Source organism: Varanus komodoensis, unplaced genomic scaffold (assembly GCF_004798865.1).
Source record: "Varanus komodoensis strain SLA01 unplaced genomic scaffold, ASM479886v1 scaffold5, whole genome shotgun sequence".
Classification (NCBI taxonomy): Eukaryota; Metazoa; Chordata; class Lepidosauria; order Squamata; family Varanidae; genus Varanus; species Varanus komodoensis.
In genome coordinates, this window is record NW_025336087.1 from 49,705,058 (window position 1) to 49,731,292 (window position 26,235).

The following is a 26,235-nucleotide window of genomic DNA, read 5'->3' on the forward strand; positions in this document are numbered from 1 at the left end:
TGTCTGTTACCACCTCTTTTCTCACTTCTCTGCTTCTCCTTGTCTTGTATCTTTCCTTTCCCTGGTTTATTCTTTTAGTCTTGCTCTGTTCCCATATCCCTCCATATCTTTACTTATCCTCAATGTGTTGACAGCAGTTCATATAGTGGGGGAATTTTAGACACAAGAGGCCTATACAGGAGAGGCTGGGAAACTGCCACCATGTACCTCTGACTCCATGGGGAGGGAGCATTCTGTTATCTGCATTTTGCCTGAACTTTGGGAAGGTCATCGGCCCCTTCCCATATCAAAAAAGCAATATGGGAGGAGCTGTTGCCCTTTCACTTACACAGTGCCAGAAGTTCCACCCTGCAGGGAGTAGTTGATGTGGAAGTTGCTAACCATGCTAGTGTTGCTCTGCCTAGAGACTAGGGTAACCTACCCTGTTTCCCCGAAAATAAGACCTAACCAGAAAATAAGCCCTAGCATGATTTTTCAGGATGCTCATAATATAAGCCCTACCCTAAAAAATAATAAGCCCCAGTTAAGATCATCAGCCAGAGGGACACATTTAGTATGCCCATTGCAACACAATTTGAGGTTTGGAAAGTTATAACAATGTTCCAGAAGAAGATGACATGATTGTATTTGAATGAATGTAGATTTTTGTACACAAATAAATGTAGATGTTTGTACATGAAAAAATGAATAAATGTAGATTGTTGTACATTAAAAAATAAGACAGCAGCTAAAAATAAGCCCTAGTGTGTCTTTTGGAGCAAAAATTAATACAAGACCCGGTCTTATTTTTGGGGAAACACGGTAAGATCGTGAGCTGGCAGATGGATTCTTAACTTTGTGGTATAGGAATGATTTGTGCGAATATAATGTTAGAAGAACTCCTTAGATGTTACCACAAATGGATGAATAAGGCTGCAAAGAATGGGCATTTGGAATTTCCTGGGGGAACATAAATCATACTGGTAAAACCCACAGTTTATCAGTAGCTTTTATGTTATATAATAGAGTAACAAAAATGCAATTTTTTCTACTGCAATTTATTCTTATTCCACTAGAGCCAAATTCTTAATAGCTGCTAACTGCTGGCTCTTCTAACAGCCAGCCAATCCTCAAGTTAAAACTGTTTCATCTCTAGGAAAGCCATTTGCTTTTCAATAGAATTGCTGCCCTAAAAGCAACCATTTGACTCAAATTTGCTGAATAACTGTAGTCTCCCCTCACCAGCTAATGCTTTCAAAGTAATTGTACATTTTGCTTAGGAAGGGAGTGGGAGCCATAGGATATGATGTAGTGCACACCTTTTGGTTTGATACACTGGTATTCCACCCCTCAAGAGATCAGAATACTGCATTAACCCCCCAATAACCCCATGAGATAGGCTAAGCTGGGAGCTATTTAGCACTGAAACTCTTTAGTCTGTAGCAAGACCAGTCATCAGAGTCATTTGGAAAGAGAAAGGAATCCCATCCTGTTCGGTAGCTATAGGGTATTCACTTTCTTCTTTTTCTACTGCTAAAGTAGTTGCAAATTTTACAGATGAGCTGAAATGGGGTGTGGCACAGGAAGTGACATAGTGTATTGTGGAGCCCTGCTTGAGTCCAATTCCAAAATAAGCACATTATTCCCATTTTGTCTGTTTATTACCAGAGAAACCCTTGGAGATCTTATCACTTCAAGACACAGCATGAGGACTACCCATGGCCATCCCCCCCACCCCGCAGTGCCCCACATGCTATGCTATTTTTTTCTTTAAAAAAGAAAATGTTGCAGCTTGCCACTCAACCACAGAGGCTTAGAATGGACAAATACAACTTGAAAGCAAGATAAATTTTTCATTCTAAGCCACAGAGGCTTGGAATATATGTAGCTTGTTGTCATCATTCTCCTGCCCCTTTTGTTTGCTTGTTTGTTGTTTTTGCAGGACAGGTGCAGCAGCTTGGAGAAAGTGGCCTCTGGTGGGTTGGGAAATTGGCACCTAGACTACCCCTAGTTGCCCACCTCTGCTCCAAGAATGCATTTATGAATTTTACATATTTGTCCATAGAATGCATTAGCAGCAAGTATCACATAATTGGTTTAGCAAAGAATGAAGGTCTAAGAAATAATAACTCATAAAGCTATTGATGGGTTTCTTCTTTTGTTTTTAGAATTGATAGATATCACCTGTACATTGCTGCTACTGAACCCAGATTTCACTACTGCATGGAATGTAAGGTATGTTCAGCAAACACAGATATGAAGAATCCTGGTAGCTGCTGAAAGTGTGTGCATGCTATTGGCCTTGTTTTAAACAGTATTTAACAGCATACCTACGGTCTTTCCAGCAAAGATACTTTGAGAAAGTTTTTAATGAGATTTCTCACTTTCTCAATACTGTTAGCATCTTTCACAAACCATGATAATTTCAGTATGTGTTTCTTAAACTTTTGTGCACACCCAGGCACCTGGTGAAGAGGATATATTTTAACCAAATGCCCATATTGCTGGGTGTATTTATTTTTGAATTGCAGCTTTATAACAAATGCCTGTCAGTGTGAAAAATGAAGTGCAGAGCTGAAAACCAGTTACTTGAACCATATGACTCTATAAGCTTTTATCTAATTATTAAGTGTACTTCCAGGTTACAGTGAAATGTAACTTGTCACACTGTTTTCTCAAAAGAACATCCCCATTGAATTCATTGGGGCTTAACTTCTCAGTAACTATGTTTGGAATCCTGACCTTAATGGATCATATTCATTGGACAATGAAATCTGGACAAAGAACTAAGAGCTGAAACCCAGAGCTTAACCCATTTCTTCTCTTTTGAACAGCTGCTATTTTTGCTGTCTCATGGAGTATAGAAATGTGCCACTTAGAGAGCAACATTCATTCATTCATTTATTGTAAAGCAAATGTGGTAGGCACTGTTCATTACTGAATCTGAATGTGTTTTATTACCTAATGACAATCACTGTGCTTGGAGACAGTATGATAGAACATGCTTTTGATTGCACAAGGGGAAACTAATGTTTTCTAGTGCAAGGGAAACTGTCTTATTTGATGGGACTTCCCCATTTTCTTTTCTTCCCTATTAAGCCCTGCTGCATGGGCCACAAATTTGCTTTGCAGGCACTAGTGGAACGCCATGGTCCAGCCCTCCGCAACCTGGTGGCCTTCAGAGACATTTGGACCACAACTTCCAGAATTCCCATCCAGCAGGGCCATTGAGTAGAAATTCTGGGTGTTGCAGTCCAAATGTGTCTGGAAGGCACAAGGTTATGAAAGGCTGTCATAGCCGATTATTGCCCATAACGTCCACAGGCTGGTGATATAGCTATAGAAAAGAGAAGGAATTTTTAGGCCAAATTTTGTAACATATACAAAATGCGCTATCATTTGCTCCTTACAAAATGGGGTATTGTGTATTTTTCCTGCAAGGTGCAACTAAGAAATATTTGTATCTATTCCTGAATAAATGTACCCTGAAGAAGGTGTCTAGCCCTCCAGCTGAGCTTTGGTTTTCAGAAGAATACTTTAAATGAAAATGATCATTACTCAGTTTGTTGTGATGTTCTGATGTAGTTAGGGACCATGGTTGAGATGTCTTAGTTTTTAACAGGTTAATATTATTATAAACCTAAATGTTGTAAAATACTTGAAAAATGTGGTTTCTACAATTAAGAAAAGTTCTTGTTGTAGAAATATTAAAACTTCAATCCAATGCATACTTGGTTTTGGAAGCAAGTTCTACTGAATTCATTGGGTCTGGCTTCTGGGAGATAAAATGCAAAAGTGCTAAATCTTGAAAAAAGGAGGAGGAAAAATTGTTAAGGCAGTCTTTGGAACACCTTCTAGAATTTGCTAGGATTGCAGATTGTGTTTTGATCTGCAGATTAATTTGGAAGCTGCGTATTGAGTGAGTTCAACTTCAGAATATGGCCATCATAAATACCATGCATCCTTATACTTTGTCAGCTTGCATATCCTTTTATTGAAGACTTGAGTTGATGCAGTCAATATTACCCTGAAAAACATCTGAACCTTAAAATAGAACCATATTTTTATACCAAAGCTTGGGTAGTCTGTTGCAACAGCATTTGGGTATTTTTAGAACTACTTGAACTTCCAGAATCTAATGCTTTTAAAAACAAAAGCTTAACAGACATCTTATCATCCACTGGTATCTCAAATAAACAGATTGGATATTTATTTACTTACAGAAAAAATAAGCATTGCAATACAATATGAATAAAATACATTTTTAAAAACACAAAATAAAAATGTGTCAGAGAACACAGAGAACAGAAAATACAAATAAAACTGAAGCAATGTTAAAACTTAAAATATGATGTGAACAACCTGGAAAAGTAGTCTTTGCATGTCATGAAGTAGGTGCCAGGTGGACCATTCTGGGGATGGCATTCTACAGTGGAAAAGTCCTGTTCATTCCAGACTTCCAAAGTGCCTCACTTGGCAGGGGTATTCCAAGAAAGGCCTAAGTGAAGTTATTGAGGTTAACCTCCTTTAACCTAGAGAGGAGGTTAAGGGCTGTACTGTTGGGTTCGAATATGAACAGGGAGCCCGTGAAGATGATGAAGTATAGGTGTAATAGATTTGCAATGCCCTGTGCCAGTTAGCAGCTTTGCAGCCATGTTCTGTAGAAGCTAAAATTTCCCAGACCGCCGTCTCCAGGTACAATGTGTTGCCATAATTCAGATGGGAGGTTCTCAGGGCATGGATCACTGAGGTAAGGCTATTCCTGTCCAGAAAGGTGCATAGTTTGACCACTAGTAGTAAAAGTTGCATTGAGCCGCACAGGTCATTTGTCCCTGTTGCGATAATGTTAGATTAGTGAGCATACCCAAACTATGAACCTGGTTTGGAGGATTGCAATCACAATTGACTTGGAGTATGTATGTACAGGTGTGATATTGAAAATGCTCTGCACTAAGAGAGTGATTGCTTCTGTAGTACTTGTTGGTATGCGGCATTCTTTTTAAAAATCTTATTGTTGCATTAACATTTTAATTCATTAAACTAAGAAACAGGGACTTGAACAAGCTTTATAGTGAGCGTCATAGCAAGGCAGAGATAGAATTGTGAATTATGTTTTAGTGACAAGCTTGTCTGCCAAACATTTATAAAGTGAGCAGCAACAGGTCTTCCCCAGCCTCACCACCCCATTGCATGTCACTACATTCCTCCAATCTGCTCTGGAGGGTCTTGCACCCCTCCAGAATAGATTTGTGAGTAGAGGACTGTAGGAGGGAGGAGGAATCTGGCCAGTTCTTCTGCCAGTGGAATGACACTGTTGTATAAATCTCTAAGAAACTGCATTCGTGTTTTCATAATGCTTCGTGTACAGAAAGGTATGTGCGGTGGAGGGGCGGAGTCAAGCATGAATGGAAAAAACGGATATACAGAAAATATCTTTCCTTTCAGTTGGAGATCTGAGAGTGACCTGTTGTTTTTCTATGCATGTTAAATAGGCGCCTTTTCTCTGTATGCGGATTTGCATAGTTAATTCCAATATTCCTTCATTCAATGGAGGTCATTTTCTTGTTGTCTCTTAATAGGATTTGTCTAATTTCCATCAGCCTCAATTTAAGCCCCGTGCCATCAAAACTTTTGACATCTAACACACTGTAGTGAAGAACATATTTCAAGTTCAATCAGGACAAAGACTGCAACTTCTTCTGTGCATAAAGGCAATGAAACTGAATGGGAGGACAGTAATCGAAAAGCTGTGTGAATACTTATGGTGCTTGAGGGACTGTGCTGTCTCTTATTTAAGCGCACTTAGTTGAAATACGAAGCAGTGACTACCTCAGAGATAAATGTATAGGCAAAAGTATTGAGCTGAATTCCAAAGAAGGGGTGGGGGAAGGAAGGACTGAATAACATTACATTTCAGCTGCTAGGGGCAAAGCCAGAAAAGCAAATCCAAAATCCTCATTCTGCAGGTAGGGGGAGGATCAGAACTACAGCTTGTTTTCTTGTTTTCTTTCTTGCTTGCTTATTCATTTATTCAACTCCTGTATCACCCAGGAGCCAATAGCCAAAATGCTCTGGGTGGCTTCCTGAACAGCACCTTTATAGAATAAAAGCAATGTTAGCACAAAAGCTTTTTCTTGATGTATAAGCTATATGGTGAACTAAAAGGCTGTCATGACAAAATGCAGAATATAAGAGCTCCCACAGAGTGAGTGAGTGAGTTAGTTTGTTAGATTTATAGCTTGCCTTTTTTCTTTTTTAAAGAACTCAAAACATTACGTCATTCTGCTGCTGCTCTCAGTCACATCCCCACAACAACAGCCCTGTGAGGTTGGGCTGAGAGTCTCTGACTGGCGCAAAGTCACCCACCCACTCAGCTGCCTCACAGCTGAGCAGTGACTAGAACCCAGATCTCCTGAGTCCTAGTCCCATGCTCTTAGCCACTACATCACACTGGCTGTCAAGCCATTTTATTGGCTTGTATCTGGAGTTTCTATGTCAGTAACTGTAATGTTTGTAAGCAGGTTAATGTGTGGATTTCAGTCTGTCTCTGTGTAGCTCTAGCAGCCTCTTGGAATACACTGTTAGTATTTCTTAAAGGCTTTTCTGAGGATGCCTTCACTTGCAGACAGGAAAGTGTCCACTTGACTGGCATGTGTGAGAGGGCTGTCTTCTTCTGTATCACTTCTCTGCTGTGGAACATGCTCTGCTTGGAGTTAGACTTAATCTGGCCATTTTTAGAAAAGGTTTCAGGATAAAGCTTTTAAATTTGGCCTTTTAATTTTTTAAAAAGTATATTTGTAATGTTTTTATTTTCATGTGTGATTGCATACACATGCACAAACACCCTTACATACTGGTATTTTTTGCAGAAAGATGGTATCCAAATACTAAAAATAAATAAAATATTTAAGGCTAAGCCAAGGGTCCTTGCTACCATAGCCCCACTTCTTGCTACAAATTTGGCTTTGGCAAAAACAAAAAAACGGGGCAGTGGCAAAAACATTGACCATTTGCCAGCAAAGTTTGGATGTAAACCACTAAAGAGGGATATAAAGGTCAAATGTAGCATTTCTCTGGCTGTTTATAGTATATCAGCAAGATTTCCTGACTCCCATTTAACAAGAACAGCAAAATTCAGGATTTCTGCCTAAATTCGGAGACTGAAATGAAGGGAGCCAGGAATGGAGTTTTGTAGTTCTGGTATTGAAAACAAATTGTTTGGTGTAGGGTCAGAATATTCTCAGAGGCAATATTCTTCAATTCTAATCATTTTTTTTCCCACTAAATCTTTGCAATTTGAGTATTGAAATGAAATAGATCCAACAGCCTTCACATCCACTGACCTCTGTAGTAGCACTTCAGAAATTGATCTGTGCACACCAAGCAAGTAGGTGAGGTTCCCAAATGGAGTCCTTGAAGGTCTGCTTCAGATAGAACCTGCAATCCAATTGAAGGTTCTTGCAGTATGAGATAGCATGCTTGAGAATTAGGGTAGAAAGACAGAAGCTGCCCATTGAAAAATTGGAAGATTAGGAATACAAAGTTCTAATTACTTCAAGTATTAAATGTGATACATCTAAAATGAGTCATTTTATGATTTGTAATCTCATGATTTCCTTCTTATTAATTTGACTTCTTCATGTTTCTCATGAGAAGATGGAATATTGGGCAAATGTACTTTGCTGTATGAGAAGGAGGTGGTCAGTTTATGTATTTATTTATTTAATTTGTATGCCATCCACTAATTCAGATTGATTTTCTAGGTGACTTACAATAAAATTAACATATGAAAGGGCTATTAGATTTGGGATTTCCACTTTGTTATATACCATATGGTTGGACCATTTTTGTGTCATCTAAATTTTTTCCACCTTACTCAAAGCTGGTATGTTGTCATGGTCTCAGTGCTGCTCTTTTGTGGTAGAGAACTATGGGCAAGTTCACATGTACATGCTAGTGTGTAATGGATGCTTAATGTGATGCTATGAAGAGGCAGACTGATTTTAGGAATAATGGATGGATAGAACGGTTCCATAGAATCTACTACATAAATACGAAAGGATTGTGTTGGAGTTGTGAGTTTTCAGGGTGCAGAAAATCTCGTATTATATTGAAGTGCTATGTTTTGCTAAGATGCCTGCAATCAAGTATTTTCCATTAATAAATGGCAAGGCAAGGGTTAGCATGTGGAGTCTTTGGAGGGTCGGAGCTGACATTTAGTGCTGTTCCTCAACATGAAGGCAAACACTGTGTTATCCTTTCACTTTCCCAGAGGTGATTTTCAGCTGTACGGTACGTGGTTTTCCTGACTGATCATCAATCAGTCTTGGCTCAGGCAAGCAAGAATTCAAAATGTATATAAATACTAATCTCAGGAGCAAACACTAGCCCCTAATAATTCTAATTAGCTTTTCTTTTGATTAAGTTTAAGATCAGGCAAGATTACTTGCCTTATTACATTTATTCTTTGCATAGAAATTTAAGCTGAACTAGAGAGCAAAATAATACGTAAACTGTTTTATAGGTTAAGTGCCTTAACAGCCTGCAGCAGAAAACCAAAATTGTTTTTATTATTTCCCTCTCCCTTCTTCTTTTGAAAGCCTTTCCTTTTTATGAAATCATGTTTTCAGCTTCTAAAGAAGGGTATCAGCACAGATAGCTTCACTGAGTTACGGAATAATATCCTAAAAAGCAAATCTCCCATTTTTTGGTTTAATATTAGTTTGTAGTGAATAATTCCTTGCTTTTAAACATTTTGTAAATGGGAATTAATGCTGTATTAATTTATTTAACCCATGGGTAATGCATATATTTAATCCATGGTTAATTTATTCAGTACAAGAGTGTTTGAATGCTGTGTTGTTGTACTTTCAAACCCAGCCATGCCAACAAAACATGATTTATTGACCACAAACAACCCAGAATAATAGCATGTGATTTGTTCTAGGGTTGTGAATTTTGGGTTGCTTAACAGTGGTTTGTTGTTATGTGTGAAAACCAAGGGTTGTTTTTCAGGCTACGGAGTTGGCAGGCAACAGCAACTTTAAAAAAAAAAAAAAAAGACCATCCTACATGCCAGTATTACAGTGCCATATACAAGGTGAAAGAGGAGTCAAGCAAACAATGCAAGGATTGAGAAAAAAAACCCCAGTTTACTTGGTTGTCTGCAAACCCTGAATAGGCCAAAGTACCTAGTTTATCCATCAGTTAAAAAACATTGGGTTCGACGCAGGTCCAAATGTATTAAGAACAAATATGTAGAAAGCAGACCAGATTTCCACCAGCAGAAAAGGTTTGAAGGGCAGGTTCAAGCATTACCATTTTCCTGCCTGAATCACACTTCCTTGTAGGAAATCGCAATGCATACAAAGCAATTGCACGTGCATCTTTGTTGCTCCATACCCATATAGTTGCAGCTTATTTTTTGCTGTATTTACATGCATTGCAAAAAGACTCCATGCAGTTGTCACTCATTTTAATACATGAAAATGCATGGAAAAAAGTATAACATCTGAAATATCTCTAATTAGAAGAGTTACAATAAATTTAAGAGAATAACAGTCTGTCTGTTGGGAGTTTAGTAGAAAAGGTTAGCTGTAATGGGACTTGTTTGCATTGGTTTACACCAGCCTCTCCCAGTGGATTGGACTCCAGGCCCAGGCACCATGGTCAATGGTTAAAAACAATGGCAGTTGTCATCTAAAACACCTGTAGGGTACCAGGTTGGAGAAGCCGGACTTACAGTATAATTCTTCACTCCTTGTCTTCAGAATTAAGATAATAGTGTCAATTTATATTCAGTAATAGCAAAAAGAGTATGTGCCCTATGCTGAGACAAAATAGTTAATTGTTTTGTAACACAAGAAAAGGACGTTTTCGTATCAGTTGTGTTATCACAAGATCTTCAGTAGCCTTGTAACCCTTGGGGGATTGGAAGTTCCTTGGGCAAACATTCATTTCTCTAAATAAATAATAGTCCAAAAGACAGAAAAACTCAGCAGCATTATCTGTGCAAAATAAGCCCTGTGGGAATTCACATCTGTTCAACAACTTAACAGCACCTTCTTCAGACCATTCTACATCTGTGCAACATTCATTTTTAAATCTTCTAAGGCAGTGATGGCGAACCTTTTAGAGACCGACTGCCCAAATTGCAACCCAAAACCCACTTATTTATCGCGAAGTGCCAACACTACAATAAAACCTGAAAACCGAGGTCTTAGTTTAGAAAAAACAACTCACAGCCAGTCAGAGCAAATTATATATATATATATATATATATATATATATATATATATATATTTTCTTGGCAGCGTACTGACCGGCCATGCAAAAACTCGGACAAGTCATGACTAATAAATTGTGGCATGTGACGTATGGCTCCTGTGTGCACTGTTATCCGGTGCTTGGCTGCTGGGACGACTTGGTTCGCATGCCGACAGAGAGGGCTCTGTGTGTCCTCTGGGGCACACGTGCCATAGGTTCGCCACCACTAACCTAACCCTACCCCGGTGCACTCCCCTAACCCTAATAAAGGGTTGAAATACCATTGAAAGGGGCAATTTTGAAAAAGCCTTCCTTGAGTAGCTTTTTCTGTACAACTCATCATTTCTGCCCATTCTAAACACATTCCAACCATCAAAACCATGCCAGGACACCTTGTTTTTCCACCCCTAACCCTGTACTGTTGCACACCCTTAACCCTAATATAGGGCTAAAGTTTCATTGAAAATGGGGCGATTTGAAAAAGCCTTCCTTGAGTAGCTTTTTCTGCACAGTTCAACATTTCTGCCCATTCTAAACACATTCCAACCATCACAATCATACCAGGACACCTCATTTTTATAACCCTTACCCCGTGATGGTGAACCTCTTTGTGACTGAGTTCCCAAACTGCAACCCAAAACCCACTTATTTATCGCAAAGTGCAAGCACTGCAGTAAAACCTGAAAACAGCCAGTCCAAGCAAATATATATATATATTCCTGGCAGCACACTGACCAGCCATGTGGAAGCTCAGATGAGTCACGGATAATGTGTTGTGCCTTGTGACATCATCGCCTGGCACCACTACTCCTTTCCGAGCATGTGGCCCGTATGCATGCTGTTATCCAATGCTCGGATGCTGGGGCGACTTGGCTCGCATGCTGACAGAGAGGTTTCTGTCTGCCCACTGTGGCATTTGTGCCATAGGTTCGCCAGCAGTGTTCTAACGTACATGTGCATGACAAGGGGTGGGAACTAATCCAGGTAATTTACTTAAAAGTAACTCTTCAGTTGTATGGGAACAGAAGCCTTAGACATGAAGATTTTGCATACCAGCAGTAGCGAGCACTTTCTACTGTGAAGGTAAGACCACTACTTACTACATAACTATTTAACTTACTGCTTAACTACTTCATTAAGTTCACTACTTTGGCTACTCCTGGGCTATTTGAGGGCTTAATCTTTGTGCCTCTTATATTACTGTAAATATAATGTTTATTCCATTGTTTTAAGGGTTCTACAGCTCCCAGCATTTCCCAGTCATCCATTCAAGACTTTTCTTTGTCTAAACATGCATAGGATTGTGACCTAAACGATTGGATATATTGGACACTTTATGTAATTTTATTCACTAGTAAATTTGTGCTGAGCAGGTTTTCTTCATTAAACGAGTGGTCCTTATTCACTCATGTTTTTTTTCTTTTTGCAGGAAAGAACTAATACTATCTGGCACTTTAAATTCAGTTAAAGATTTACATCTTGGAAAATTAGCATTAACTAAATTTCCAAAGAGTCCAGAAACATGGATTCATAGGTTTGTTTCCCTCTGAGTGTATGTTGTTTTGTTTTTTTCCTTTATACTCAAATATATATTTATACTTCCTCTGTGAGGCTTGGGCGACAGATATTGTCCAGGTATAAGGACAACTATGAGGCCATATATTGCAAAGTTAGTTGTTTGTTGTAGACAGTCATGTCCACTATTGAAAGTAGATGTTTTATGCTTTGTGTATCTCTAAATTGGCAGTAAATAACTTGGAAATCTTGAAGTAGTAGTGCACACCTTGCTGAATATGTGCACATCAGCTTATATCTAATACTAGTCTAAGTTCCATTCAGTTTAATAGGTCTAACTATGACTATCCTTGAAAAGAACTCAGTGTCCTGAAGTAGTGAAAAAGGCAAATTAAGTATTGGAAACTATTAGGGAAATAGTTGAAACTAGAACATAAAGTTTCATAATGGTATTCTATAAATCTGTAGTGTGACAGTACTTAGACTGCTGTGCGCAGGTCTGGTTATCCCATCTCAAATAGGACCTCCTAAAGAAAAGGGTAATGTATAAGGAAAGGCCATGGAGGTCAGTATTTTCCAATTTTGAAAGTAATGACATAGAAAGGACATAGAAACTTCTTATCAGTTTTAACAGTGTGGAAAAAATGATTTGGGAGAGCAATTCAATTTTGGCAGTCAAATCCTGGCTTAATAAGCCAGAATATGTACAGGCGTCGAGTCCATATGCAGTTCCTTTGCTCCCACTTTTTTCTTGCCCTTAGAAACCAGCTTTACACAACATTTTGATTAGTTACTTATGTAAAGGGAGGTGTGTGTGCACACACAAAGCTTTGTATAGCCTGGCTTATGGAGCAAAGATATAACTGTCTAAATGCACGTAGTGACTGACAAAGCTCAAATAAGAGTTGCCCAATTAAATTCTGAGTTCAGGATAGTACTTCAAAAGGAAATACTAGTTGGATTTTTTTTTTAAAGAATACATTGTCAAACAAGAGTTACTGGCTGAATTAACTAACCGAAAGCACTTCACTGTCTTATGAAATACTTTAGAGTATTAATGATTAGTTCAAGGTTAGTGTACTTTTCTCCAACTTCCTGTTTGTTGTGAATTAAAACCTAATATAATGAAACTTCAAATAAAGTAAAATGTTTTCACTCTCTCAAATTGGCTTTTGTACTCTTACCTCTCTACACTACTGAACCAGACGATGGGTGCTGCAGCGACTAATGCAGGAGAATTCTATGCCTGCTCTTATGACTAAAGGGCATTTGGAATCCGCACCCATGGAAAGAATACAGCAGTTAGTGAAAGAAGAAATGGATGTTTGCTGTGAAGCTGCTGGGAGATATCCAAGTAATTATAACGCCTGGTCCCATCGCATCTGGGTTTTACAGAACTTAGCAAACCTCAATACAAAGGTATGCTACAGTATGGAATTGAAGTTCTTCATTTTAACCTTGTAGAAAGAATTTATATGAATTGGAGCATTAATTTTTTAATATTACAGAAATCTTTAAAATTGAATGTCCTTGCTAATGACTAAGGAGCTTCTTTGGGAGGTGGAGAAGCACTGCTATGTCCTCTCTCTTGCTGATTCATGCAATTGCTAAACCAAACTAGTGACTACCTACAGCACTCAGTGACATTAATGGAAGGTAATTCAAGTGCTTGCCTTGACAAAGGAGCAGATGATTATGGTAGATGGAATAGTGTGATGAAAATAAATTAGAGAATCTTCAGACTAGTATAGCAGAATATAAGTGGAATAAAGAAAGAAAGAACTGGGAAAACCCATAAAGACTCTTGAAGAATAGAAGAAACAATGTTGTACAACAATATTTAAATATGATGATTCTCGGTCTTCTGCCGCCTATGTTTTCTCAAGACATTACGCATTATTGAAATGCAAATCATGTATTAATATAGGTTCAAAGAAATCAAACAGTTTAGAAACACCATAGTGGTATTTATAAGTGCCTTTCAAATATTTAAGGACATCCTTCAGTTCAGCTAATGCTGGTTTAATGAATTAGCACAACATCAAACAACCAGAACGAGGCTAACAGGCTTTAAAAATGCCTTATCAACACGAACAGAAATGCCTGTTTGAAAAGCAGCTGGTTCCACCCCTTCGGGGTGGTACTCAGGGGGTGTTCTCTAAAACGGATTGTATAAGCAAGTAGGAAACTGTTTTACCTGCTCCAGTCTAAAATTTAAACAGACCAAATTTATATGACTTTCATGTTGCAATTGCTTATTTCTGGAGTAGACCTGGTGCCTTTTTTATAATGCAGGACCGTTGACCTTGCACAATGCTAGATTTGACTCTGCATTCTTTCATCTCCACCAGCATCTATTGCCCCCACCTAAGCATTTTCAAGGGAAGGGAGCTGAGTCTGCAAAAGTCATATGTTGTGCTCAGCTTCTTACAGAGTGTCATTCAGATCCTTCAGAATTGGAAGCTGTTTGCACAACTCTTTACTGGCAGAGTAGGCCCAATCCCAGTTCCTATGGTGGGAAGACCTGTGTGAAAAAGTGAAAGGAAGACCTTGTATTTGTTTTTTCTGTACCTCCTGTCCAGTCACCATGCAACAAGAAGTCTAACAAGAACTGTGTATACATTCACCTAACTGGAAATCTGTGGGAGTGTGGAGAGCTGAATAAGATTTCCTCTGCTTCTGATCCCTTTGGATCAGTGGGCCATTTACCCAAATGTTTACCTATGACTCTTACAACCACCACCATTTTTCTGTTTGTGAAATCAAATGCCCTCCTTTCTCTGGTCAATGCATCTCTTTGTATAAATAGGAGTCAGGGTCCTTTAAAGGGACACATATATGCAGAGGCTTTAGAACAGATGTAAATTAGCATATATAGTATGTGCATGGTTTTTTTTTTTCTTGTGGGACTGAGCCCCAGATCTTTGTGGTACCTAGCACCACCCCTGGAAAGAGGCACTCTGGATGGGTGTCTGAACCTGCCTCTTTACTCCTAATAGGGATGGTAGAGGCTTTCTGGGCAAGCAGGACAGAAATGAAATTACAACTGGAACTACAGCTGGTTCTGTGAATTTCAGAAGCTAACAGTGAATGGATGGATAGATTGGATGTGTTAATGTGTAGGGATAGATAAGTATAAAAAAGATGAAATTAATAGTTTGAATGGGTGGGCAGACGTGTGGAGTTTGTGAGAAAGAGGGAATGAATGAGTAACAGGCAAGAAAATGTGGTTCTCCTTTGGCTCTGTTCAGGCATGCTGCTGGTACATGGATCCCACCCACTTTTCCCTGATGGAAAGTAGCCCTTGCCTTTACAAAGATATCCCAGCCCTGCTATTAAAGGAAAACTGAAAGACTGGGAAAGCTGGCCATTGTGGCTGGTTTAATTTTACAATCTGCTTTTGATTTCCAGATTCTTCTTGATGAACTTTCTTCCACTAAACACTGGGTTTCCATGCATGTTTCAGACCACAGTGGATTCCACTACCGCCAGTTTTTGTTAAAATCTTTGATTGGCAGAACTGGGACTGATTGCACTGTACGGATGCATAATCAACAGGCTGCTCAGCAAGCACCCAGTCTTCCAGAAGATGAACAAAATGATGAAGCAGGAGCTGCCTGCATGGAGGAACAATGGCCTGATCATCCTCTCCTTCTAAAGGAAGAAATAGAGCTCTGCACTGATTTAATTAATACTTACCCTGGGCATGAAACCCTGTGGTGTCACAGGTAAGAAAATATATTAGGACCTTTATATGAAGTCAGACCCTTGGCCCATCTGGTCTAGTAGTTCAGACAGGAGTTTTTCCTGGCCCTACCGAGGTCTGCCAGACTTCAAACCTAGGACCTTCTGCATGCCAAATAGGCGCTCTCCCACTAAGCCATATTCCCTCCCTTATTCATGGGCATGGGATTAAATAGGATAGTCACCATTTAGCCTTGCTTCTCTAAGCCACTGCAAACTGTGATGTTAGCGGATTCTGATGGGACAGAAAAGATGTCCAGATCTGCAGGCTGAGCACACAAAGGTAGCTTACTGAGTCAAAGCATAAGCTTATTTCCAAAGTGGCCTCATGCAGCTGCTGTTAGTTGCTTAATAATCAACCAATTTTTTGTATTTTATTTTCTATAAACTGTTTTGAATCATTCTTTTGACTAAAAGTCTCCTAAGTGGCTTACACTACAATTATTTAAAATATTGATATTATATAAAATGTGTTTTTATGTAATATCAAAACACTTAATAATTAGAAGCGAAATTAGAGCAGCAGAAACTGGAAGAGAATATTATTGGGATAACTCAGGGCTCTCCAGAAGAGAATCTCCTTGACTGGACAGCCATTAACAGAGCAGTAAGGTGAATTTCCCTGTTCTTTGTCACCACCTACCATACTTCATATGCACCTTTAATTTCTCCATTCTTGAAGTCTGCCTTCCACTTAGAAAAACCTTTATCTTGCAGCAAGGCGTATCTTCTGATGTCTGACAACCATGAAATGCCATGATTTTTTAAAACAATGTAGGCTTCTCCAGAAGCTATTTTTGCCTTTGGTGAAATCCATGAGCAGTAGGCAAGCTTGCACAGTTGGTCTTGCCCTTGCCCACAGTGAGTCCTGCACTGCTCTGTAATTTCCCCCAAACCTCCTCCGAGAACAGGTTAGCCTATAGAACATTATGAAATGAACCTTACTGGGTTGCCATGTGAGTGAGGAAATCTTCTAAAATCGGGTGAAAGGATCTGGCACTGCTCTTATAAGCTTCCTAGTTTCAGGTAATTTTCCCCCTTTCCACTGCAGCCCAGTAAGACACATTTCACAGTGAGTTCTTTAGCACCCTCTTGAGAGGCTTTTCAGGTAGCACAGAAAGCTGCAAGGGTGAAATAGGCAAGGGATCTGTTAAATGAGCTGTCCCCTGCACATACAAGTTGGACTTCACCTCTGTGTTTAATCTCCTTTCCAGATATTTGGTTAAATTTCACAGAAGGTTCAACTTGCCAACAGGATGCTTAAGTACATCAGATAAGGATGAAATCAGAGAATTTTGTAGGGCTGTTAAATGCAAAATTTCTAAAAGAAGCATTGAATAGAAACTGGAGAGCTGCAGAGAAGCTAGCTGAAATTACTTATTAGCTTCACTGCAAAAGATTGTGGTAGGATTTTTTTAATCTTGTTAGTCACCTGAAGAACTGTGTGGGATACACACCATCTGAAGCATGCCTGCTAAAAGCCAGCACAAACAGGAATAATGCTGACATCATCTCTTAAACATAGTTAAGAAACACATGGACCTTTGGAGGCCATGCTTCTTCACTCATATGGATCCCCCCCCCACCCCACTCTGGCTTAAACAATAGTTAAGTTTGGCTGTCTACTCTAGAACCATGAACCATGGTTACTGCTAACTTGGGTTCTGTCTTGATGGGCTTCATTCTTGCACAGTGAGAACTAACTTTAGTTAGAGTATGTTGTTTTCATCAGCACAGGCATAATGCTTAACCATCATTAGAGACACAAGAAGGGCAAGCATATTCCCACAACCCACAATGACAGTTGAGAGTTTTGCATCAGTATGAAATGCATAAACTCATTTTTAAATGTCTTACAGAAGAGAGACCAGCATTTCTGGTAGGCTGGTTTGAAGAGATTAAAGGTTGCATATAATTTGAAGATAGCACTTGAATGTCACACAGAAACCCAAAAGCCAGTGCTCCCGATGAGGTGTCATGTGCTCTAGACTTTCAGAGGGGTCAGCCACCCCTTTCTATACCATCTGTGGTTTTCTAATCACCAGGTTTACCTGTTTTGAAAACTAAAAAAAGTAGTTCTTCCTTGTGATGTTGGATTGAACTTATCAAACCCTCAGTCTTACAGTATTTGCTGTGCCAGTTGGGTAAGTTGCACATCAGTCATGGAGAAGTAAAGAGGCTTATTCCACCATCCTCCCCATTAATAGTTTTTATTATGCCTTTCCATAAATTCCCCATTAATATATTACGAGGTTTCATTAAACTTTTGTTTATAAAATAATCAAAGTGATTGCTTATTGTATACCATGCTCAGTTTGCTATGTTAGAAGCCAGGCTTGTTTTGAAAAATGATGCTTAAGATGTGAACCCTAATCTATGTTTGGGAAGAGGAGGACCAAAGCATTATTTATAGTCAGCTATAATATAAGAAGTGTTGGTAGTCTGATTTTTCTCAGTGGTTTTTTTTTTTATTATTTTTTTAAGGCGGCATGTGTTCTACCTTCAGCACCACTTAAAGAACAAATTTCCACATCCAAGCATCTGGTCAGCAGCTGCAGACGGCACTGATGGAACACTGAATAACTCACACCCTGGTGTTGCACATGGTCCTGTGACCCAAGCTATGGATATTGATGGTGTGATTGAATCTAACAAGCAAGGCTACATTCAAGAAACCAAACGTCTGAAACGTGCTCCTGTGCAGGACCCTGTCAGTCTGGAAGTAGAGTACAGGTTCATCAATCAAGTGTTATCAACATGTAGGGAGGCAGAGCAGGCAAGGTTCGCTGGTGCATACAGAAAATGGCTGGTTTCATTTCTAGGTCAGTGAAAGAAGGAAGTTTATTTAAAAACTGCAGGGTTCCTTGTTTAGTGCAATATCCTTTTTTCAGATCCAGGTGCATGTAATGACACCTGTCACTTTTCAACCCTTTGTTATCTGTGCTAAAGTTCATTGATGGATGATGGCTTTAGTTGAACTTTTCTTTTTAAAAAGCACCCTGGTGTTAATCATTTGATTTTCTTTTCTGAATGTCTGCATCTCTATAGAATCTATATCACAAATTCCTTAATTGTAGTAAGAGTTAAACTATTCCCCCCCCTTAAATTAAGACAAATACAAGTTTTTAATTAGTTAATACAATTGGTGTGCAAGGAAAATTGGAAGTTCGATTAATTGGTTCAAATGATCTCGCTTCTAAATAACTCTGTAACAAACAGCATCTAATCATTCAGAACATGGGTGCAGACGGGTTTGGTCAGATTGGTTCAGTAGACATCTTTTCATTTCATTGTTGCATCGCTTGCATTGCACCATAAAAGTGCCATAAAAGTTCAGGCTGCAGTCAGCCTGTTACCAGTTCACGTTTGAACTACTCTGATGACTTTGCACATAATGTAATGCCATTTCTAATGGAGTATGGTTAATAGGAAATTGCAGGAGATGCATAAAAAGGATAAAACTATTTTTCTCTTCCTCACTCTCTCACACACAAAACGTGATTATTATAGTTCTCATTGCATGCCATATTTTTATTTTCACATACTTAACTCAATGTTAACAACATATTTTTTTACTGTATTGTGAACACTACAGAATTATTTAAAGCCACATAAATATGGCATGCCATAGATAAAACACTACAGATATTTAGAATAAAAAGACTGCTGGCCTTTTGTGTGTGTGTTTAAACACCAACAAAAATTAAGTATTTTCCTACGGATTCTCCCTCACTTCTTTTCATCATCCTTGTAACTTTTTTCATTTTATCTATGAATCTATCAAACGTAGACTGGGTGGAGAGGCAATTATTTTTCTTACTGTCAAGTTTTTTATTCCTTATTGCTAAAAGTACAATGAAATATGATTGATTTTGTTCTGTTATTTCATTAACACTGACCTACATTTGCAATCCCTAAACCATTATAATAATACCATGCTAAATGTATGGATATAGCCCACTGAACACAGCTTGAATACAAGGTTTCATGGATTCTCCAAAACAAGGCCTTGAACAAGATTCCACTTTCAAAGTGGCGGTATTATGTAGGCCCAGTGGGAATCTGTGTACAATAAAGTCAAGTGGGAAGCTATCACTTGTTTGGAAGTTCCATGTCTGTAGTAGTCCCACAGTTCAAGCCAGTAATATGGACAGTCCTATTAATTATGCAGTCTTTGGCTTCAATACATGAGTGTACTTCCTCTTGCTTGCTTCTCTTTTTGCAGTTCCACTACACTTCCAGATTTAATCTGGAGGGTTCCCCTATGGGGTTTTCCATTCTCCTGGTGGATGGCCAGAATGTGTGACGTATGAGCCTGACTGTGTGTTTGGGCACACACATGAAAGGTCTTAAATCCTGACTGTCTGAAAATATGCCATTTAAAAAATAGGCTTACTGAAATAATAGTTTACTTGGGTTTCTCACATTGCCCAGAAGCTGGACAAATCCAATCACTGGTGAAACATTTTTGGTCACAATGGTTGCACCTCTTTGCTCAATTATGAAAGTTGTGTTCTGCTTTTTTCCCTTCCTAAGAAAATTATAAGTGTAGTAAAAACATGGCCAACATCCTAAGACTTGATTCTGTTGCCTGAGTAGTGCAGTGCAAGAGTTCATTTAAGCCCCATGCAAACATTGGAGCAATTTAATTAGCTCAAAGAAGAACACTGATGCTCAGGGGTTCCTCTGGTTCTGATAAAGTCAGAGGTTGATTGGAAGAGAAGAATGCAAGAATGGTCTCCTAAGAATAGGCAGTATTTGTTTAATCCTATCCCAGCTAGCCTCCTTTCTGCAGTTGCACATGGGTTTTAAGAGCTGCATTCCCAGAAAGTGTGAAGCACCACACAGTTGGACTTTTAATGCCTACTGTAATGTTACTCAGCATACAGATACAGATAACATTGATTCTCCATATGATAGTTTTATCTTTTTGAAGACCACTTAAAAATACAGTCCACTAAGCTCTTGGACCATCCATTTGTTGCAATGGGGTCATGGGTGCTTCCATGCAAGCCCCTTATAAATCAATCAAGGCTATAAAATGGCAGATTTACTCCAAAGAGGATTAACTCCATTTGTCTTTCAGTTTTGCCATTCCTCAGGTTTATCCAGATAAATGTATAAGGGAGAGAGGAGAAGGATGTATAAAATAGGGATGCAATAAAGACAGTTGTTCATGATGGGCAGAGTATTCCCTCTCTGCTTGAGCTGAATTGATTTTATGAAAGCTTTCAAAGATAATAGTGAAACGTGTCTTGAAATCCATTTTTGCTTTCTCTTTGATTTTTAACTGGAGCCCCAGCTAGATTCCCTGGAGCTCTATATAAATAGAGATAACGCTACTTAATAATTTGGCAGCTCTTCCTTTATCATAGACATAAGGTCAAACTATGCCCTCAGATATGCATTTGTGCTTCCAGTGATGGCCTTGGATTGGTATATGCAGAAATGGGGACCAAATTCTAAGGAAGGACGGACGGACGCATTTCTGGATTTTAAAATTGCTTAAGTAGTTTGCAAAATATTGAGCGGGTTAAAGAAGGTATAAATGGAATGAGAGTTTCTGGAAAGCAGTGTCTTTTTAACATCCGTAGAAATAACTGATTAATAATTTCAGTTCCAATGAATAAATACATAAATCCTCTGACATGCCTTTACTGCAGCTGAGATTTTGCAATCTTAGGTACCTAAAAACAAGGATACTATATTACGCATACTGAAAATTAAGATAAATGAGCATGGTTGATAGCAAAATGCAATGTCTCCTAAACTCTAAAGCATTTTAGACATAAAAGTAAATAGAAACATTTTTATAGTTACACTATGAATGGCTTGTGTAAAAAACTGTCCGAGATCTTTTCCTTAGTAATAATTTTTTTTCTAGCAAAAAGGTTGACAGCATTGCATAACTGGGAACTCACAAGTTGTGAACACTTACTTTTAGCTTGACCAGTTTCTTTGTGATCTCAGACTGGGAAATGGCTATGTAAGCAGCAGTCACATTATTTAACTGTGCCTCTGGGCACTGGTGATTACCATACATTAAAAGTCACATTAAAAATACAGCTCTACAGTGCTAAGTAATGCTATATTGAATATTTAGCATGTCAGAGGTCAAGATATTCAAACTTAATAATTGAACCAGGGCATTTAACCCAGCCACCTTTTCTGCTCCAAGCTCTTGTACATTCTTAGTTATTTGAGTTAATACAGATATGACATCAAAAAATCCTTGAGTGCTAAATTGCACGTTGTTTTAAAGAATTCTGAGAGTGTTAGGTCTACTTTTTTATGTACTGCATATGACATAGGAACAAATACAGTGGTGTTTTTTTCTTTGTACACTGATAAAATCTTTCAGTGACACCTTTTTGGCATATATGAATTGCAGGTATTTGTGAATATCACACAACACTTCAAAAATAAGAATCCTATTTTCAGAGTATCAAACAATGAGGTCAACATAAGCAAACAACCATTAAATAATGCATAATGTTATCTACAGTAATGTGCACATTGACTAGTGCTGACTAAGCAGTTGACTTCATCCTGCTGAAATAAAGCAGATGCCGAAAAACTATTCTGTCTCACTGATAAAACAGACCATATGTGCAAGATGGTTATGTGACGCTGTTTCTTATAAAATGTTTGAATCTGCACTAGCCCTTTACATCAGTTTCTGCAAAATATTAATGTGAAACTTGCACTATGAAAAATGTCATATTGAACTTTATTTTGACTTTTTATTTTTAAATATGGAAAGCATTGATGTGAGCACTTCTTGCTAGAGGACGTATTTGTCTTCATGGTGAGAAACACAGTCTGTGTGGTTTGGTCACACTGCTGAAGAATTTTCTCTGCGAAAGGATAAGGTACACAGGGAGGGTCTCCCTTTGCCTGAAGCCAAGCTTGAGGAGAGAGGCAACAAAATGACCAGGGCCGATACTTTTGCTATTGCAAGCAATACAGTGGTGACATAAACACTAAAATTCAGTGCAGGAGTAGATTGAGCTATGGTCATGTTGACTTTAATGTGGTGCAGGTAGCTATAGCCAGCGCCAGTGGAAGCCATTTTATTTGTGTGGTAGATTAATCTTTTTGTTACAACAGTTGGCAGAGCATTGATTTTTATTTTTTAAATGCAGTTATGTTTTATTATGCAAAAGTTAAATGATAGACACTCAAATAATCCACATGTGATATATTAGTTGCATTGTTACTACAGTAGACTTAAGTATAAGAAGAAAGAATCGAGATATTATGATGCTGTTAGTATCACCCTTATACCTTAAATCTGATTCAAATTCTGCATCTTGCTCTGTCTTTCTCATGATGTGTTACATAAGTAGAATATTAGGTACATAATGATTGACGTTTCCTTGGTCTCATTTTTGAAATACAATTTGTAACCATTCTAAATAAATCATGTCTACCAGGGTCAGGAAATAGCCAGCCAAATCAAATAAGTAACTTTTGGGGTGTGCTGTGGGTTCTCTTGAGAGGAGTGTTTTTGGATAACAAAGAAGTGCTTTTAGTTCCTTTCCAAATTGTAATGCTTTTTGTAGAATACACTAGTTGAACATGATTTTTTAGTATCTTCTTCTGTAATGCCAAAAATTAGAATGTCAGTTTATATTTGCTCCAGACATCAAAATCAGCTGAGTGAAAGATGGATGTGACTTTTAAAAGCACCTTAGACACATTCCCCTCCACCGACAGCACTTCTGTAGAAATTAAGACACTGTGGATGTTAACTTAAAAGGTACGGGGAGCCACTTCTCTGAAATATGTTTTAAAGGCACCTTTTGGTGGAAAACCAAGCCAGTGTGTGCTGATGGATGTACACTCCACCTCTCTTTCATTGTGTGGTGCCCTAAATAGTTTCTGTCTGAAGAATGTAGTGTAATAACAGGGGAAGTGGTCTTTTACCAATAACTGACTACCTCCCAGAAAACAAGATAAGTCCATGTCTTCAAATGAGACTGCTTTTATCAAGAATCTGATACTTGAGGTTTAAAAGCAAAATGGTATTAATTCAGCCAGCATAATTTCTTAAACAAATGTTTCCAACTGTTTTAGGCGTCTGAATGCTTTCCAATGCTTGGGCTCCATTCTGTTCTTTCCACCAACCAAGCAATGTATTCTTGTCAAATGAAGGAAATGGGCATGTGTGATCAAGCTGATGCTTTTAGGTTATATCAAGGTCAATGGAAGAAACTCTGACTCTTCCTGTGGCCTCTAGTTTGTACTGCTATTTTACTCAGGGTATAGACTGTCTAGTGCATTAGAGTCCTTTTTACCATGATATAATATAAGATGTGTAAATACTTAAATGCTAAATGCATAGTAATAGTATCTTAACAGTTTAGCCATCTAATTAAATGCTGTGACTGGTTAACAGCTTTTTTAAAAACTGCCTTTATTCAGTTTATTTTGGACCTTTCATCAAAGTAGATGTAGGTCTCACCTTGTAGGTTCAGGACATACCTCTTTGCACCCGTGTGTCCAAAGTAGAGGACTTGAGATTGCTTCCTATTTAATGGCACAAATTATTACTCATGCTGCTGTTGATAAAATATTATAACATCTAAATAACTGCAGGTCTCCAGATACCAAGATTATGCATAGAATCAGTTTTATGAAGTGGGTAATTATAAAAGGAAAAAAACAGTGCAAGGTGCTTTGTGTGTGTGTGATTAAATGCACAACCTATGCAAGTATAGACGGGGGGAGGGAACCCTACGGCTTTCTGCATGCTGCAGCTGCAGGTGTAGGTCTTTTGCAGTCTAAACTTGAATAGAATTGTGCCTTAGGGCATCCAATGATTAACATGGAGCATGATCCAGCCCAAATTAATGAGCATACGGTAGAATCGTGTGTATATTTACTCAGAGTTATTCCCAAGTAATGGTGTGTAGCATTGCAGCCTAATGTGTGTTAAATTTGAATGTTGTCTATACTTGGGAGATACAATAGTGTAATATGATTATAATGAAATAAAAGGCATTTAAAATTGCCCAGATTAGTGGAAGATGACCACCAACACCTGAGTGATTGCAGATATACAAATGTAACTATGACCAGGTGTCTTAATATACATTTAACAAATACCTGGATAGATATGTGCTCTGAAAAAGCATGGTTATTTCTTTTGTGTGAAACTAAAAATGAATGCAGATTTGACAAGTCATATTAAACATCAGAAAGGTCAGTGTTTTCCACACATTTCTTCAAAGGTCCAAACAATTTGAAGTTATGTTGTAGTTCTTCTTTTTCATTGTGTGCATACATCTGTGAAAAAGTCCAGTTCTTGTTGTGTTAACTACAATCCAGTGGTTTGGTTCTTTTCATACTGGCTGGGCTTCAGAGAGAAATCAGAAGGGGAGCATGAGGCACCACTGCTCTTCAAGGTATCTGCCAGTGCCTCAAACCCCCTATTTGCTAAGAGGGAAAAGTATTTAGATGGCTGAAATCTGCCATCTAGATTTTAAGTCCACTGGCACTGCATAGCCTCCACAAATTTTAACGCAAGAGGTTTTCATTGGCCGAGTAGTACTGGAAGCTAGAATGAAATAAGTGTATGGCCCACTTCAGATATAAAAGTAGACCATCGTTTCCTGCAATATGAATGAGCTGAGGGAAGCCACAGTCTTGCACATTCTTCCTTCCTTTTTTCTGCCCCTGAAGAGAATGGAAGCTTTCACTTTTGTTTTTACAGAAACCACAATTCCTTGTGTCATCTCATCTTGGGAATTCAAATCCTGACTGGTTTTCACTAATCGTTGTTAAAACCATAGTTCCCCCAATCTCTTCATCAGGTGGTGAAAGGAGGATTTCCTGTTACATAGGAACCAGGCATTTGTCAACTTAAATATTGATATGGAAGCATGTTCTGTTACCTCCATCTATATAATACTTTACAAAATACTTTACAAAAGGATGGCTTAAATATATAGCCTTGTGATTATGTCTTAGGTTATATAATGAAAGGGTATAGACAGCATCAAAAATAAGAGAAAGTCCAAATAGCAATATTGTTATTGCTCAGTGGTTCAGAGGATTCAAGGAAAAATTTTGTCCTCAACGATTTTCACCCATTGCCATAAGCAATGCCAAATGGGAAATAAATTACTTGCAGCACATATGAAGAATTTCAATTTTGAGCCAAGGGACAATAAAATTGATACTTTGAATTTGCTTACTATTAAGCCAGAAAAGAATAAACAGATCATAGGTTTTCCACAGTAGTAAATTCTTAAGATATCAATACAGGTTATTGACTTTAGCCATGGATCTTATTGTCGTCGTTTCTATGCAATTTGTGAAGAGCAGCTATGCCATTCTAACATATTATTTGGCAGAAAAATAGGAAAAACTTAGGTTTCTCTGTCGAAATCGTTGTCCGTAGCAGGTAATCAGAATTTTTATTCTAACTGGCAAGTTTCATGTGTGCATCTATTATAATTTTACGTTATCTTTATGTTATCCCAAAATTGTTGGATGGAGCAAAGAACAAATTAAATGAATAAAGTTCAATTCCTTGCCCTCTCACCGATACAGAGTGTAAATTTGGTCATTTCAACTGGGGTGCCAACCAAGAAGAATACCATCAGCAGAAGACAGTGAAGGGTTCTATTGGTGAAGTGCACTGTGTGGCTACAGCACTAATTCATGCTTGGGTTTCCTATATCTAAACTCCAAAACCAGTTATCTGTTCTCTGGAGGACCTCG

At 38.3% G+C, this 26,235-nt stretch overlaps 1 protein-coding gene across 3 annotated transcripts in view; it reads left to right on the plus strand.

Annotated features, from left to right (window-relative positions):
- Positions 1-26,235, plus strand: part of PTAR1 (protein prenyltransferase alpha subunit repeat containing 1) — a 97,863-nt gene that overhangs the window by 15,724 nt on the left and 55,904 nt on the right. For 2 of the 3 annotated variants that reach the window (XM_044445784.1, XM_044445785.1), the window contains exons 3-7: positions 2,148-2,214; positions 11,675-11,779; positions 12,966-13,179; positions 15,172-15,488; positions 17,989-18,326. In XM_044445784.1, the coding sequence (XP_044301719.1) occupies positions 2,148-2,214; positions 11,675-11,779; positions 12,966-13,179; positions 15,172-15,488; positions 17,989-18,326 (1,041 nt within the window). Of the gene's footprint in view, positions 1-2,147; positions 2,215-11,674; positions 11,780-12,965; positions 13,180-15,171; positions 15,489-17,988; positions 18,327-26,235 lie in introns of those variants that run through there. The other variant, XM_044445786.1, reaches the window with a different exon arrangement.